The 17,068-nt window shown below is 40.1% G+C and overlaps 1 protein-coding gene across 1 annotated transcript; it reads right to left on the reverse strand.

The window, feature by feature from the left end:
- Window positions 1-4,373: 4,373 nt before the first annotated feature.
- On the reverse strand, window positions 4,374-5,855 carry LOC104116144 (uncharacterized). Its single transcript, XM_009626942.2, has 2 exons — window positions 5,131-5,855; window positions 4,374-5,037 (listed from the first exon to the last, which is right to left on the reverse strand). The coding sequence occupies exons 1-2, from the start codon at window positions 5,853-5,855 to the stop codon at window positions 4,374-4,376; spliced, it is 1,389 nt and encodes a 462-aa protein (XP_009625237.2).
- Window positions 5,856-17,068: the final 11,213 nt, after the last annotated feature.

The raw sequence follows: 17,068 nt of genomic DNA on the forward strand, positions 1-17,068 counted from the left end.
AGGAGTTGGGGAGAAAGTGGAGAGTAATGAGAGCACATATCACTCTTCAATTTGTCTAAGAAAGAGAAAGGACGGAAATGGACATACCAGATAACAGAAGATAGAGTATTTCGGTCTGAATTGCGAGCAAGGTAAGCCCCTTCCTTTTCAAATTTCTTTGAATTTTTTTTTTCATCAGTGTTTTTGGTCTTTTCTTTCTTTTATTTTGTGTTATGCTTTGTACTCGTGTGTGTGGGAATGTAGATGAATGACGGAAATGAGATAGATCTAGGGCTTAATACCTTAGCATTTCAAGGCAAAAAAGTGCATCGCATAACATATTATGTGGCCTCATATGTGTTATGCGATGGGTTAGTGACTAGGTGATGTGCAACATATATACGACCAGTTCTGTAGTCGCAGAATCATTATGCGGGTTGCAAAAAGTAAATCCTTACCGCATTTATTAAGGCCCAGTTTGCATTTTTCTTTCTTCTTGTATCTGCGACCACTATGCGGTCCGCAAGTCCTTTATGCGGCCGCATAAGTTACCGCAGAATGCAGTTGAAGCTCAGCTTGCTTTCCTTTATTTCCCTCTGCCCTTGCATCCTATTTACTTGTATTTTGGGTTACCTGCATTCCAACACACACATCAAACTATTCAACACTTACAAATAAACTTTACCGAATTTTGAAATCTACCAAAAAGTGTTACCAACCCATGGGTTACCTCCCAATAAGCGCTTGATTTAACATCGATGCACGACGATGTTGTCCCCATTTTGGCTAATTAGTGGCGGGGGTTGGTGTAAGACCATCCTTGAGTGTGAACTGTTCTACTAAGTGCCTTTCTCCAATGGTTCTCAAGTAATGCTTGACCCTTTGGCCATTTACTTTGAAGGTTAGATTCCCGTCCTCGGATTACAATTTAGTAGCGCCATAGGAATACACATTCACAACTTTGAACGGGCCAGACCATTTGGATTTACGTTTTCCCGGAAAGAACTTCAGTCTTGAGTTAAAGAGTAAGACCAAGTCACCGGTTTTTAATTCCCGCTTCAAAATCTTCTTGTCATGACCAAACTTCGTTCTTTCTTTATACATGGCTGCATTCTTATAGGAATGAAAATGGAATTCTTCCATCTCATTGAGTTGTGTCATCCTTAGATTAGCATCTTCGGCCCAATCAAGATTTAACTTTTTCAATACCCACATAGCTTTGTGTTTAAGCTCCACTAGCAAGTGACACGCCTTACCAAAAAACAACCGTTATGGTGAGGTGCTAATGGGAGTCTTAAATGCTATAGATATGCCCACAATGTATCAACTAGCTTCTTTGACCAGTCGGTCCTGTTTGCATTAACAGTTTTTGCTAGAATTTTTTTTGATCTCCCAGTTGGAAACTTCAACTTTACCGCTTGACTGAGGATGATAACGGGTGGCCACCTCGTGCTTAACTCCATATTTCTCGAGTAACCCGGCAAAAGTTTTATTGAAAAAGTGAGAGCCACCATCACTAAGGATGGCCCTTGGGGTTCCAAATCGAGTAAATATGTTCTTCTTCAAGAAGGCGATTATACTACTTGCCTCATTGTTTGGAAAGGGAATTGCCTTGACCCATTTGAAGACATAATCTACTACCACCAAGATATATGTCATGTCGTAAGAGCTTACGAAGGGACCCATGAAATCTATCCGCCAAACATCAAAGATCTCGACCTCCATCACAAAGTTCATAGGCATCTAATGCCTTCTAGAAATTGACCCTTGTCTATGACATTGATCACATGCCTTGACCATTTGGTTTGCATCCTGGTAAATCGATGAACAATAATAGCAGCATTTAAGCACTTTAGTTGCAGTATGATTTCCAACGTTGTGGCCCCCAACCAAATGATGTTGTCGATGCAAGTCCGGAATAAAAAGGGTTGCTCCCAAAAGTATTGCCTACACTCCCGCAAGAACATTTTCTTTTGATAAGCTTCCAATCCGTCGGGGATAAGGTCACTAACCAAGAAGTTAGCGATGTCGGCATACCAAAGAGTTAAGGTGCTAGACAATACCAATATATGTTCATCAGGTAAGGCATCATTAATTTCAAGATCTATTTTTGGTCTCCCTGCCTCTTCAAGTCTAGACAAGTTATCCAGAACTTGATTCTTTGTTCCTTTCCGATCTTTGACTTCAAAATAAAAGTCTTGTATAAAAATGACCCACCTAATCGATCTTGGTTTAGCATCCTTCTTTGCCATAAGGTAGCGTAGAGCAGCATGATTAGTGTAGACTATCACTTTGGAGCACAATAAATAGGCCCGGAAGTTTTTAAATGCATAGACAATAACAAGCAGTTCTAGCTCCGTCACAGTGTAATTCATTTGTGCGCCACTGAGTGTCTTGCTTGCATAGTATATAGGATGAAGAATCTTTTTATGTCATTGACCTAGTACCGCTACAGTAGCTACACCACTGGCGTCACACATAAGTTCAAATGGAAGAGACCAATCGGGTGTGACAATAATAGGTGCCGTGGCGAGCCTTGATTTCAATTCCTCAAAAGCTTTGAGGCACTTCTCATTGAAATCAAACTTTGCATCCTTTTCAAGGAGCTTGCACATGGGACTTGCAATATTTGAGAAGTCTTTGATGAATCGCCTATAGAAACCAGCATGCCCTAAAAAGCTCTGAATGCCTTTTACTGAAGTGGGAGGAGGAAGCTTGAAAATGATCTCGATCATTTCCCGATCAACCTCTATGCCTCGCTTGGAAATTTTGTGGCCTAGAACAATACCCTCGTCCACCATGAAGTGACATTTTTCCCAATTTAGCACAACATTTATTTCCTCACATCTTTTGAGCACTTGTCTAAGGTTGTTAAGGAAATGCTTGAAGGAATCACCAACTAAAGAAAAGTCATCCTTAAACACCTCTAAGAAATCCTCCACCATGTCCGAGAAGATTGACATCATGTATCGTTGAAAGGTAGCAAGGGTATTGCATAGCCCAAATGGCATCCGGCTAAAGGCAAAGGTCACGCATGGGCATGTGAATGTTGTCTTCTATTGATCCTCTAAGGCGATGTTGATTTGGTTGTAGCCGGAATAACTATCCAGGAACCAATAAAATGACCTTCCCGCTTGCCGATCAAGCATTTGATCAATAAAAGGTATAAGGAAATGGTCTTTGCAAGTAGCACTATTGAGCTTCTGGCAGCCCATGCAAACTCTCCACCAGGTCACCGTCTTCGTTGGGATGAATTATTTTTTTCATTTTGAATAACGGTCATACCTTCTTTCTTTGGCACACATTGCACCGGAATCACCCAAGGATTATTGGCAATGGGGTAGACAACCCCGACATCCAGCCATTTTATGATTTCTTTCTTCACCCCCTCTTGAATGGAATGGTTTAACCTTCTTTGATGCTCCATGCTAGGTTTTCTCTCTTCTCCAATTGTATCTTATTCTAACAAATTCTGGCGGGAATGCCTCGGATATCCGCTATAGTCCACCCAATGGCTTATCTATGCTCCCTCAAGGTATTCAATAAGTGTTCAACCGACACACAATTCAACAAAGAAGAAACAATTACAGGTAGAGTAATATTAGAGCCAAGAAATTTATACCTTAAGTGCGCTGGAAGTGGCTTGAGCTCAAGTTGTGGCGGCTCGATAATTGAAGGCTTAGCAAGAGGGGTGACTCTATTCTCTAAGTCAAGATAAAACTTCTTTGGTGCATAAGTGTAGGACCTAATCCCGTCCAATTCATTCACCGATTCCACGTATCATTCCATGTCTTCACCATCAAAATTTACAAAAATAGCCGTCAATGCCTCACTAAGGCATTCCTCTATCATCTTCACCTCGATTTCATCCTCAACCTCATCAACAACATCAATGACTGGGATACTTTTGTATGCATGTGGCAATTTCATACCTTTACTCGCTTGAAAGGTAACCTCTTCGTCATTAACTCAGAACTTGATCTCATTTTGTTCTGAATGCATGAGTGCTCTCCCGGTAGCAAGGAATGCTCTCCCAAATATGATAGTGCTTTTCTTATCAACAGCACAATCGAGAATAACAAAGTTGGCAGGGAGGAGAAACTTCCCCACTTTCATAAGAACATCATCAACAATTCCCACCGGTCGGCCATTTGCAACCTCATACTTGTAGGCCTAGGCATACCTAATTCTGCTTGCTTGAAATACCAAGGGGTATTAAGTTGATGCTAGCCCCATTATCACAAAGGGATCGTGCAAAATCGTAGTACATGGAATGGTGAAGGCTCCAGGGTCCTCTTTCTTTTGGACGATGGTTGTTGAAATGACAGAGCTAACCCGGCGAGTCACATACACCAGTTCATTCTTGGTGGTTCTCTTTTTAGTGATCAAGTCCTTCAAGTACTTAGCAAAACCCGACATCTATTGAAATGCTTCCCCAATGGAATGTCCACCGATAATTGCTTGAGAATATCATAGAACTTCTCGAGTTTTCTATCATCGACCTTCCTAGCAAGTCTTTGAGGGAAAGGAGGAGGAGGCCTATGAATTGGTGCTAGATTTTTTGGTGCCTCTATTACCTTTTCCTTAACCTCTTCATTGTTCACTTCTTGAATTTTCACCTTGTTTGGGAGACTTTCAACTTCAACAACAATTGGTACCTCAACTTGTGCCTCAATTTCTTGGTCAAGATCTTCCACTTCGACCCCTGGTTCATTCTCTCCTTGAAGTAGTTTCCCACTTCGAGTTTTGATTGCCATACAATGGGAAGTCGGACCATTCCCACTACCTTTTGGGTTTGCAATTGTGTCACTTGGGATTGTGCCTTTTTTCTTCAGATTTTGCTCTCTTGAGAGGTCTCTCATTTGCATTTCCAACTTTTTTATGCATGCGGTGTGAGAACCCACAAGTTCGGCCATATTATTGATTGAAGTGCCGAATCTCTCCTGATTTTGCAACACTCTGTCAAGCATCCTTTCTAACTTGGAATCACTTGAAGAGCTTTCTTTCCAATGCTGAGAACTAGAATATTGCCCCTCTGGTGGAACATAGGGGTTTGAACTACGATTTGAAAAGTTGTTATTGTTGTTACTCCAATTTCCTTGATTGGAATTACCTTGGTCATTTCGCCATTGCTGGTTGCCTTGCCCTTACAGGTTAGACCTCCATTGGTGTTGTTGTCCTGAACCTTGGTAAGATTGTCTTTGATATCCTCCTTGATGATTGTTGACATAATTTGCTTCTTCGTACTCCTCATTCAACATGGGTTGCACATCTTCCACAACATTTACCTTTTTTGTTTGGCTTTCAGTGAACATTTTTGTCAACACGTTGAGGTTGGTGGCAAGCCCGACAATTATCTGATCTCTTTCTTGGTTCTCTTTAATCATGTTTTTCAATGAGGGAGTACCATATGTAATTCCACCCGTGGTATCTTTCGAGTGCCAAGCTTGGTTATGTTCAGCCATCTTATCTAGGATTTGTGTGACCCTTGCAAATGTTTTGTCCATAAAGGAACCATCCGTTGCATTTTTGGATATGGATTGATTCATAGGATCCAAGCCCATGTAAAATTTCTCCAACTGAATATTATCCGGAAAGCCATCATTCGGCGACCTTACCAAATATATATTGAAGCTATCCCATTCCTCAAATAGATGCTCTCTTGGTAATTGCTTGAAGAAGAAGATTTTATCTCGGAGCTCAGACTTCTTACTTTTTGGCAACCATTTTGCTAGGAAAGCTCGGACAAATTCGGGCCAAGTATGGATGGCATTAGGAGGCAGATTTTGGATCCACTGTCTTACCTCTCCAGTTAGATAGTAATTGAACACCCTCAACCTTAGGGCATCATCCGAGACATGATTCTGCTTGTTCATAGTACACACACCCAAAATATTTCTGATATGTTTTGTCGGATCATCATCTGTGGAATTTCGGAAGAACCCCTCCGCTTTAGCATTGGGATTAAATTGTGTTCTACTTTGAAGGTTGTAGCACCAACTCTTGGAGGGGAAATGGCTTTTGTATCCTCAATATACTCACCTATCTCTGCAAACACATTCTCTTCCCCGACAACGGCGCCAAAATTTGATATGCTCAAATTACACCTAATAAATGGTGTAAGACGGTCGATGTCAAATATAGTAACCCAACTAGGTTGGGTTCAAACCCCACAAATAATAGGTGTGAAAAGTTTACTTGAGTAGTGTGAAACTTGACTTAAATTGTAATCCTACTCTGTTAGCTTAAAACGTGAGTGTTGTAATTGTTAATTATCAATAAAAGCTATTTCGTTGATATGATTTGATTAAATTGATTAAGACACCAAGGTTGTGTCTCCATCAATGGAATGTAATACTAATGGTGTTCATATTTTATAATTTTTAATGGAAAACCTGTTGATATGCAAATGATCCCTGCGTTACTAACTAATATTTTCCAATAATTAGATAGTAGTTCCTCTTTATGATTTTTCCAAATATAAAAGAAGTGATAATTAGGAACAACCAATTTATGCCAAGTAGAACCCACTTATCCCTAACAGATTCTATTAAACAAGGTTTAGAGCCTTGAGTTATTGCTATTCAATTCTACCAAACTCTAACCTACTTTCACAAGTAAAGATAGAATGAATTGGCACTAGTCAATGTTTGCAACCATCAACTACAATGAAGCATGAGAAATGAATAGAAATCAACTAACCATTATATAAACATTCACTGATGAACACACATTAACATTACACCCACATAAGATTCACCACCTTGGTATTCTAACTTAGCTACTCATTACTAGAATACAAAAACAATGTAATAAATAAATTCATGAAGTTTACAATTATAGACAAAGTCTTGGATTTTATCTCTCAAGCTTCCAAAATAATGGTGCATTCAATGTTCTAAGTATAGCTTCCTTCTGTCAGACCATATCTGTCATAAAAATCCTAATCATTCTATTTATAATGATCTAAAATTCATGGTCAAAACTTGACAAAAATACCCTTCAGAGATATTCTACGACCGCAGAAGGAATTCATGGTCCGCAAAAATTAATTTCCAATGCAGAATTGGTTGACAATCATCCAGTCTTTTCATTCGCATTTCAGTTATGCAACCCACATATCACTTCTGCAACCGCATAATATATCGTATATCATCCTTAAGCTAATTCCTCTTATTATTGTGCGATCAGTATGCGGTTCACATAACTGTTATGCGAACGCATAATTGATCACATACATGGCGATCAACATCTGGAACATACTGATTCATTATGTGATACTTATACGACCTTGATATGCGATCTTATATCCACCGCATTTGCATCCTTTCATAGCTATTTGACAACTTCTCTTATGATTTTGGTTCTTCAAGTCTCATCTCCTGCAAACCACCAAAACTACATAAGAAATGGCCTACAATGCTTAAACAAATGAGCTAAAGTCTATGTAATTAGTATTAAAAGTGCCACAATTCTACGACACATTAGTTATATTGGTGAGGATCTTTTAATTAAAAAGTCTTGTCACTACTTCACCATGGTTAGACAATATACTTAATGGGTATATGGGGTTGGTTGTACTCATACTATGGTTTTGCACCTTGCGTGTAGATTTTGGTGCTGGAGTTGTTGTGTATGGCGGTAGCTGGCATCGAAGATGTATCTACGTTCTAGTTAGAGCTACCACTTGTCCTTGGTAGATTAAGATTTTGCAAATCTATTTATGTATATTTCGAATAGATGATGTATTTATTTCATACCAGCTTTGTAAATTCTAAATATTAGAAGCTCATGATTTGTTCTACTAGTCCTTGGATTATTGTATAAAAGTTGACACAATTCTTCATTGTTTTCTTATAAATTTCATTTAAATTGTGTTTACTGTTATTTGGCTTACCTAGCAGGTTGGGTTAGGTGCCATCACAACTAGTTGGATTTTGGGCCATGACAAGTTCGTATCAGAGCAATAGGTTCATAGGTTCTACAAGTCATGAGCAAGTGTTTAGTAGTGTCTTGTGGATCGATATGATGACATACCTATCTTAGAGGCTACATGGAATTTAGGAAAAACTTCTTTCCTTATCGTGTGGCCTAGTTTCACTTGAAACCTACGATTTTGATTCTTCCTATTTGTTCATATGCGATGTTACACACACTCGGTATTCTCTATGCGCCAGCGGTTTGTGATGTTGCGTATGGGTTACTTTTGGATGCTTGATTACCATCGCAGCGTGCTATCTAGTCTTGGGAAGATGTTGTGACAGATATTTCGGTCGTTCATTTTTGGTACAAAGTGGATTCTTGTATCTAGTTGGTAAGCACAAACTTGGGAAGACTGGCGGGTGGCCTAGTTATTTTGATTATGGGGGTTCATGGTAAAATGTTGATTTGAGTACATCCGGGGGTCATCTCCCACGTGATGCGATCGGATCGTTTGTTTCATATGAGGTTTCCATTCGGTAGAATCCATATATTATCATTCAGAGCATTTGGGAGAAGTTTTCTTGACTATTCTAGGGGTTGGGTGTGCGCTTGGCAGAGTCTTCAGAGTGTTCTCCGACTAGTATTACCTGAGCTTATGAAGTATTCAGAGATTCACGGTGCGGGATCGGGGAAGCTATGAATATATGGTACTATATATTACCGACGATGTATTCTATGGCTTCGAGAAAATTTGGGGAGTCTGTTATTGACTATCTGATTGTTGGAACATATATGGTATCAGTTTTCGAGTTGAGTGATTGCTTGGTTATTTTTTTGAATCGTCATATGCTGGTGAAGTGCGGGTTGCTCAGTACGTATTATCTGTGTATTGAAGATCAAAGTAAGGTGAGTGGTTATCGAGAAGGTTCTGATGAGTTCCAGATCATATGTGGCATTTAAGGACTCATGAATATGTGAATGAATAGGGATTGATATCAATGGTGAATGGTGACCGGATCTGCGATAGTTCTATGTCAAGAATGATTCTACATGGCAATATTAGAGAGATGCAAGAAATGACTTCGAATATACAAAAGGTACCTTCAGAGTGAGCATATTAGATTGAGATACTTTTGGCTTGTTAGTCTGTGTGACTCGGTTGAGTTAGGGGAGATCAGTTTTGATGACTTGATTATGTGTTAATAAGTTCCAAAGAATTCGACATTGTTCTGGCTATGGAAATCTACAGGGATAGTAGATATATTGCATGTGGTAATGTTGCCCTGATTTTAGTTAAATGGAAAGTTCTCGTTTGATGAGGTATTCGCCATAATTGTCATCCACAGTTGATTATGATATTTTCGTATTTTCTCGAGTTAGCATGTTAGTGACAGTGGTTTTGAAAGTTGCGAGTTAAAGGTTGCGGTTTAGTTTTGAAGGGAATGATATGAGTTCTTGATGCACAAATGATTTCAGATGTTTAAGAGAATACGTGCACTATTTGTTGTTTCCAGAGGATAGAGCGCATTTTGGCTGGTCCATTGTGTTTCGAATTGTGGATATTTTCTTGTATGATGATGGAGTATGACTAACGTATCATCCATTTGATTAGCGGTGTTAGATTGAACATAGAGATTCTGGTATTCGTGAGGTTCAGGGACTGGATGTTCTCATAGGCAGGCTATTCCTTGATTGTGAATTGTGAAGAAATGTTCAGGATTAGATCATTGATGGTGTGTGTTCTGGAAAGGTTGTTATGAACTTTGGAAGGTTATTTACCTATTTGGGAATGATGGGAATTTGGTTTGGAGATTATTTGTGAGCCTAATGTGTCACTTCCCAAACTCTGGGAGCGCAACCAGCGCTCAATCGAGTAAACCCGATCAACCAAGCTTGTAGAATACCTTCTACACGACTCACCCATAATTTAAAGAGTATACATAAATTTGTTAATTAAACAACAAGGAGATCATGTAGACAATGCCAAATTCATTACCATTAATTACTTCATTTAATAAATCTCAAACCACACACACACCTCCATGGTTCAAAGTGGAACAAGTGATTCAATCATTACACAACTTGTTTAACATTCCCAACACCCATACACAACCCACACTATGTATACGGATCCTCTAAAGATACCAAAGAGTACAATGATAATGTCGGAAACAAGGTTCTGGCAATAGCTCAAAACAACGTAATACACATGAAACAAAGATACACAATGCCGAAATGAGATGGGGCTTAACACCAGCTGGGAAGAATGAGTACCGCTCTCTCTGGTCAATATCTCCCGCAGTAGAACCACCTGCATCCATTAAAGATGCAGCGCCCCCAGCAAAAGGGACGCTAGTACATGTCGAATAGTACTAGTATGAAAACCAAACACAAAATCAAGAACATGGAAATACAACATGAATATGATGGATCAGGGTGACAGTGGAATAGCATAGATAGAAGTTTAAACCAAAGCAAACTTATCAAGAGCTCACAATATCATATGTAAATTGTAAGACGAAATTATTTGAAACCATCTTTACACAAAGTGGCCTCGCCGCCTCACTACAATGTGTGCGGGTGGAGGTGCAAGCACAATACCATAACTCTACTTAGCCTCACCCCAATATATGCGGGTGGAGGTGTAACCACAGGACCAAAACCTACACAAAATACCCATACCGCTTCACCCCTAATATATAGGCGGATGGAGGTGCAACAACAATACCAAAAAACCTACACAAAGCGGCCACACAACCTCACCCCAATGTATATGCAGGTGGTGGTATAAAAACAATGCCAACATCCTACACAAAGCGGCCATACCCCCTCACCCCAATGTATAAGCGGGTGGTGGTGTAATACTAAGCACAATCTCTACACAAAGCGTCCCTTCCGCCTCACCCTAATGTATACGGGTGGAGGTGTATCACAATACCATTTATAACTTTATTCGTACTTTCAGCCACTTACAACATCATTATTCATTGGCTCTCTTTGCCATATATACACTTCTTTTTTCATGGCACAATGGTCGTATTTCATATTACACACTTTCATATCATTCCTTTCGTGGATCATCATCGTAAATATCAACATATAAAATATTCTGTAAATCACGACTTTAGGTTCATCAGTAATGAAGGCTTTAAACATAATAGATATCTTTCCAAGAAATGGAGTAAAATAATTGGCAATTGAAGGACAAGTTAAAATCATAAACGAGTAACACATCATTTATTCTTGAAATACTTTTCCCCCAAAGGCAATACACAATTGAAACCCATGAATATGTAAGAGCTCAAAATATGTTGGAAATACTTAGAAAGCATAGAATTAGTTGAAACAACCACATTTGGACACGACTTGAGTACATAAGCTTTTAGGCAAATATATTTTCAAAGTCAATTTGGAACAGTTGAATCAAGGCTCATTTCATAACCTTTCTCGTATCATTTCATTTCATTGGCACCATTGGTCACAAATATAACTTTCATTATTGGCACGGTAGCCACATTCATATCCCCAACTAGCTCCTTTCACTTTCAGGCATCTTTATTCACGGTTTTCTTTACTCACATGAATAATTAAGAGTCTTAAGCACATCGAGATTTCGTATACAATTTTCCATAATAGCCTTCATTCGAAACACGACTTGAAGTTATAACATCTTAACACACATCCCATACTTGAACACATTATCGTATGATATCACAATATGACAAGAGCATTCGGAACACATTTTTGAATATATACCTTTCGACACCAAGCTTATTCGGAATAGTTAATTCAAAATGAATAACTTGGGACTTACAAGAAAATTATGGGATTCATTTCTAGGAGAGAAGTTTAGCCAACATACCTCAAATTCGTCCCTTAATGATACTACAATGATCCACTACACTATGAAACTTCAATCTACAATAACAACATCCAATGAGACTAATATTAGTAACAAATTCCATAATTTAGGTCATTTAAGCATTTTATCAAATACCCAGTAGGCATGAATCTCTACATCTCTTAACCATAGAATTTGTTTATGCAACTAATATCATTTACCAACAATTTATCCCACCACCGTTTTTAAATAATTCACAACTTCCAACATCACATACATGACCATCCATACACACCCAACCAACAAAATTCAATCAAATAATCACCTTTCAATCTCTACAATAGTTATGTATATAAATTGGGAACTTCTGGCTTCCAATCACCCTACAATAAGTTCCAATACTTAATTCATACTCATATTCCCGTAATATATCCATACATGTAAGTCTAAGGGTGTAGGATTACCTTTTGGAAGAAATCTTGCAAAACCCTCCTTTGAGTTCTTGAAGAAATTTCTTGAAAATATATGTATTTTATGGAGGATTGAGTTAGTTTTAGAGTGGAATTGATGTAATTAACATCAAATTAGTAGGTATTACTCATCTTGAAGATAGGGGGAGTTGTAGGTCTTGAGAGACTGGAGGAAAACCCCAAAGTTCGGCCAAGAGAAATGAGGTAAAATGAACCCCAAATGAGTATATAGCATTTCGGGCACCACAGGTGGTGTGGGGCGCTGCCTGTGGCGCTGGTTCCAGTACCTAAAAGAAATCTCAGCGCTAGGAATAGCGCCCCACGCTACCCTGGGCGCTGGCGAAGGGAAATCATTCTATCTTGCCCGAAAATGGGCATAACTCTCTCATACAATGTCCAAATTCGACGATTCTTTTTGCTATGGCTCCATAATTTCAATACGGATCTCATGATGCAATAAAAACCGAATTTGGAGCTCATTTGCTTAGTATGATACCACTTATACTCAAAGAAATGACGTCGTTGAAACACTTTTGATGTCAAAATAATGTTCGTAGGCTTGACATCCCCAAATATAATAGGACCACGTATCCAGGCGAGCATGTGAACCTATACGTGCGCGATCAAAGGGAATGATTTGGAAGATGATGAGATTGAGTCGGTGTTGCTGAAAATGTTTGGAGAAACTTTGTCCAAGGGAGCAATGATATGGTATCACAACTTACGTCCCAATTCCATTGACTCGTTTGCTATGATTGCATATGCTTTCGTAACGGACTATGCCGGGGCCATCGAGTTAGAGACCATAAAGTCAGATCTTTTCAAAGTCAAACAAAGGGATAACGAGATGCTCAGGGAGCTCGTGTCAAGATTCTAGATGGAGATGACGGACCTACCACTAGTTGCAGATGATTCGGCCGTGCAGACATTCACTGTAGGGCTCAACCCCAATGTTCCATGGCCTCTCAATAGTTAAAACAAAATTTGTTGGAGTACAATGCGATAACCTGGGTAGACGTCCACAACAGGTACTAGTCGAAGATTTGGGTTGGGGACGACAAACTCAAGCCACCTTATGTGTCTGTTTACCCCATAAGGAACAATGATAGATATAAAAGAGCCATTTATCAAGATCCAAGACCGGTCCGACATTGATATCAACCATACAACATGGATCGAAGGTGAAATGGATCCGTGAGTCACTCACAGGGAACGAGAAGAGAAATGATCGAGGGCCTATTGGGTGGGGCTTGATGAGAAAGAATGGGTTTGATACGGCGCTCGGGAGTAGGGAAGCACCAAGATTATCGGAGTACAACTTCAACGTGGATGCTGCCACCATCGTGTCGCCTATAGGGCACATCAAAAAGACTAAGTGGCCCCAACCATTGTAGTCCAACCCTACCGAGAGAGATCATAATTTGATGTGTAAGTATCACGACACTCACGATCACAGGCAATAGCTTCGGTTGAAGAAAATCCCAAAATAGAATAACCTAATAAATATTTTTCCTTAGAACTAGTGGTGGGAATTGAGCGAAATCAAAGGGGGCCTTAGCCCTTAGAATCGTGCTGCTCCTAGCATAGTTCATGGAGTCTTTCTTCCAGTTCCCGAATTATTTGATGTCTTGCTTCCATTCGTGCTTTAATAGCAGCCGGGCTAACGGAGCGAAGATGCTCTTTTTATCACTGAGACACCCGAAGGGCCGGCCAGATGTACCTCGGGAACCCCGGCCCATCCAAATCAAAATAGAACGAGAGAGTGCTTCGTCTATCGATGAACAATGGATTGACGGAGCTCTTGGCATTGCTTACCCGATCACCCGTTAAAGAAATATCCTGTGGTCTTAAATCTATAGCTCCAGGGCTTGTGTCGCCTACATAGGGTAGAAAAGAATGTTTTGCATAAACATCTCAATGTCCATAACCTGAGCTTTCCTTAAGCAGCTGACCTTACTTCGTAACCTTAGCCTCACTAAAGATTGCCAATAGTTAAGAGAAGAATTTACTTGGTAATTCAAACAGGGACGCCAACAAACAGGTTGAACAAGAGGAGCCTCAGCAAGTGATCAAGATGATCATCAAGGGAGTTGATGTCCCCCGAGGGCCAATGATAAAATTCACTAAAATGTCTATCACGAGGGAACAACACACTAGGATAATGTTCTGGAGGGAGCTATCTTATTCAGCGACAAAGATGTCGAGGGCATTGTACAGACTCACAACGATGCACCGGTAATATATTTACTTATCGATAAATCTTGGGTTAAACGTGTGCTTATTGACCCAGGTAGCTCGACCAACATCAACAGATCAAGGGTCGTAGAACAATTTGGATCACAAGATCCAATCGTACCAGCAGTCCGGGTATTGAATGGATTCTATATGGCATGTGAGACCACGGAAGAAAAGCTAACTTTGCTGGTAAACACCACTGGGACAATCCAAAAAACAAGGTTCTACGTGATTGAATGGAATATTGGATATAACGCTTTATTCGGAAGGCCATGGATCCAAACCATGAGGGCGGTACTTTTGACCTTGCACCAGACGCTAAAAATTCCCACACCGGGGGAAGTCAAAACGGTCTAGGGAGAACAGCTGCCCGCAAGGGAAATGCTTGATGTCGACGGAGTGATCCCGTTTTCTGTGCTCTCTACATCGAGGAGAGCTGAACCGACCAAAAAAAAAGAGATTAACTAGCAATCATTGATACCGGACTCAGCCAAACTAGAGAAACATGAAGAGTAAGGAGCGGACGATGATGGCGATTATAGCGTCCCGGGGTCATTTATGGCTCCCGATGACACAAACGCCACAAAATCAACTGTTTAAGAGTTGGGCCAAGTTATATTCATCAAGCATGTGCCAGATCGAAATGTATACCTGGGCAGGGGGTTAACTCTCGAGCTCAAGAAAAAAGTTATCGATTTTCTCAAAGCTAAAACCAATTGTTTTGCTTGGTCCCATCTAGACAAGCTATGTTTGCACCAAAAGTTCCACCCGGTTAAGCAGAAGAGACGGCATCAGTTCAAGATAAGACAAGCGTTAATCAAAGATAAGGTATCCAAACTCCTAAAAATAGGGTGCATCCGTGAGGTTAAATACTCGGATTGATTAGCTAATGTAGTGGTAGTACCTAAAAAGGAAATAAATTAAGGATGTGTGCGGATTATAAAGATCTAAATCGAGCATGCCCAAAGGATTCTTTCTCTTTGCCTAACATTGATCGAATGATCAATGCGACATCCTGGCACGAGATACTCAGTTTTCTTGACACCTACTCAGGGTACAACCAAATTCGGATGGACCCCGACAATCAAGAAAAAACTTCTTTCATAACAAAATTTGGTACCTACTACTATAACGTAATGTCATTTAGATTAAATAATGTCGGTCCACCTTCCAATGCCTCGTAAACCAGATGTTCGAAGAGCAAATAGGAAAATCAATGGAAGTTTATATTAACGATATGTAGGAAACCTTTGGCATACTAAGGAAATACAACATGAAGCTAAATCCGGAGAAGTGCGCATTTGGGGTCGGTTCGGGCAAATTCCTTAGATTCATGGTATCTAATTGGGGAATAGAGATCAACCCCGACAATAATGGCCATAAAGGACATCACCGTAGTTGACAACATCAAGGTGGTTCAGAGACTAACCGGGAATATAGCCACATTGGGCGGGTTTATCTTGAGGTCGTTAGACAAGAGCCATCGGTTCTTCTTCCTATTGAAAAAGAAGAAGAATTTTTCTTGAACTCAATAGTGCCAATAAGATTTGGAAGGACTCAAGAGATACTTGTCGATCCCCTCTTTGGTGCACACTTTGAAGGCCGTCGAACAAGTGTACCTCTACTTGGCGGTTTCCGAGGTGGAGGTAAGTGGTTTCTTAGTCTAGGAGGAAGAAGGTACATAATTTCCTATTTATTATGTTAGCATAACCCTAGGTGATGCCGAAACAAGATATCTTCACCTAGAAACGTTTGCGCTCGCCTTGCTAAGCGTTTCCAGGAAACTAAAACCATACTTTCAATGCCACCCCATATGCACCATAACCTCTTACCCGCTGAGGAATATTATACATAAGCTCAAGCTCTCGGGACGGCTGGCCAAATGGGTCCTGGAGATCAGCGGTTATGATATCTAGTACCGACCCGTACTTCCATAAAATCCCAAATCTTGTCAGATTTTGTGGCCAACTATATGCCAGACTTGATACCCGAGGTTGAAAAGAAATTGTTGCTTACCTCGCGGACTAATTCGGGGATCTGGACCTTATTCACGAACGGTGCATCCAATGCAAAAGGGTTTGGGCTTAGTATCGCGTTAAAACCACTCGTGGGCAGTGTAATTAGACAGCCTATTAAAACTGTTAAATTGACTAACAATAAAGACTAGTACGAAGCTATGATCGCATGTCTAGAACATGCAAAGAGCCTCAGGGCCAAAGTGATCGAAGCCAAATGTGATGACCTCCTCGTCGTAAATCAAGTCAACGTAACGTTCGAAAAATTGGAACGGATGTGGGAGATACTTGGAAAAATTGCAAGGTAGATGGCAATTTTCCTATCTTCAAGTCGAATGTGCATTATTCAGCAGATCCTTTTTCGGCCTACTGGCTAGATGCTTAGGTATGGGAGAGACCGAATACGCCATGATAGAAGTTCACGAGGGCACTTGCGGGATCCATTCGGGGGAAGAATCCTTAGTTTAGAAGTTAATGAGAGTTGGGCCAGCTACTACTGGAAAGAAATGAAGAAGGATGTGAAAGACTTTTTGCAAAAATGCAAAGAGTGCCAAAGCCATACTCGATGATGCATCAATTATGAGGCATGCCCGATGATTCATCAA

Source organism: Nicotiana tomentosiformis, chromosome 8, assembly GCF_000390325.3.
Source record: "Nicotiana tomentosiformis chromosome 8, ASM39032v3, whole genome shotgun sequence".
Classification (NCBI taxonomy): domain Eukaryota; kingdom Viridiplantae; phylum Streptophyta; class Magnoliopsida; order Solanales; family Solanaceae; genus Nicotiana; species Nicotiana tomentosiformis.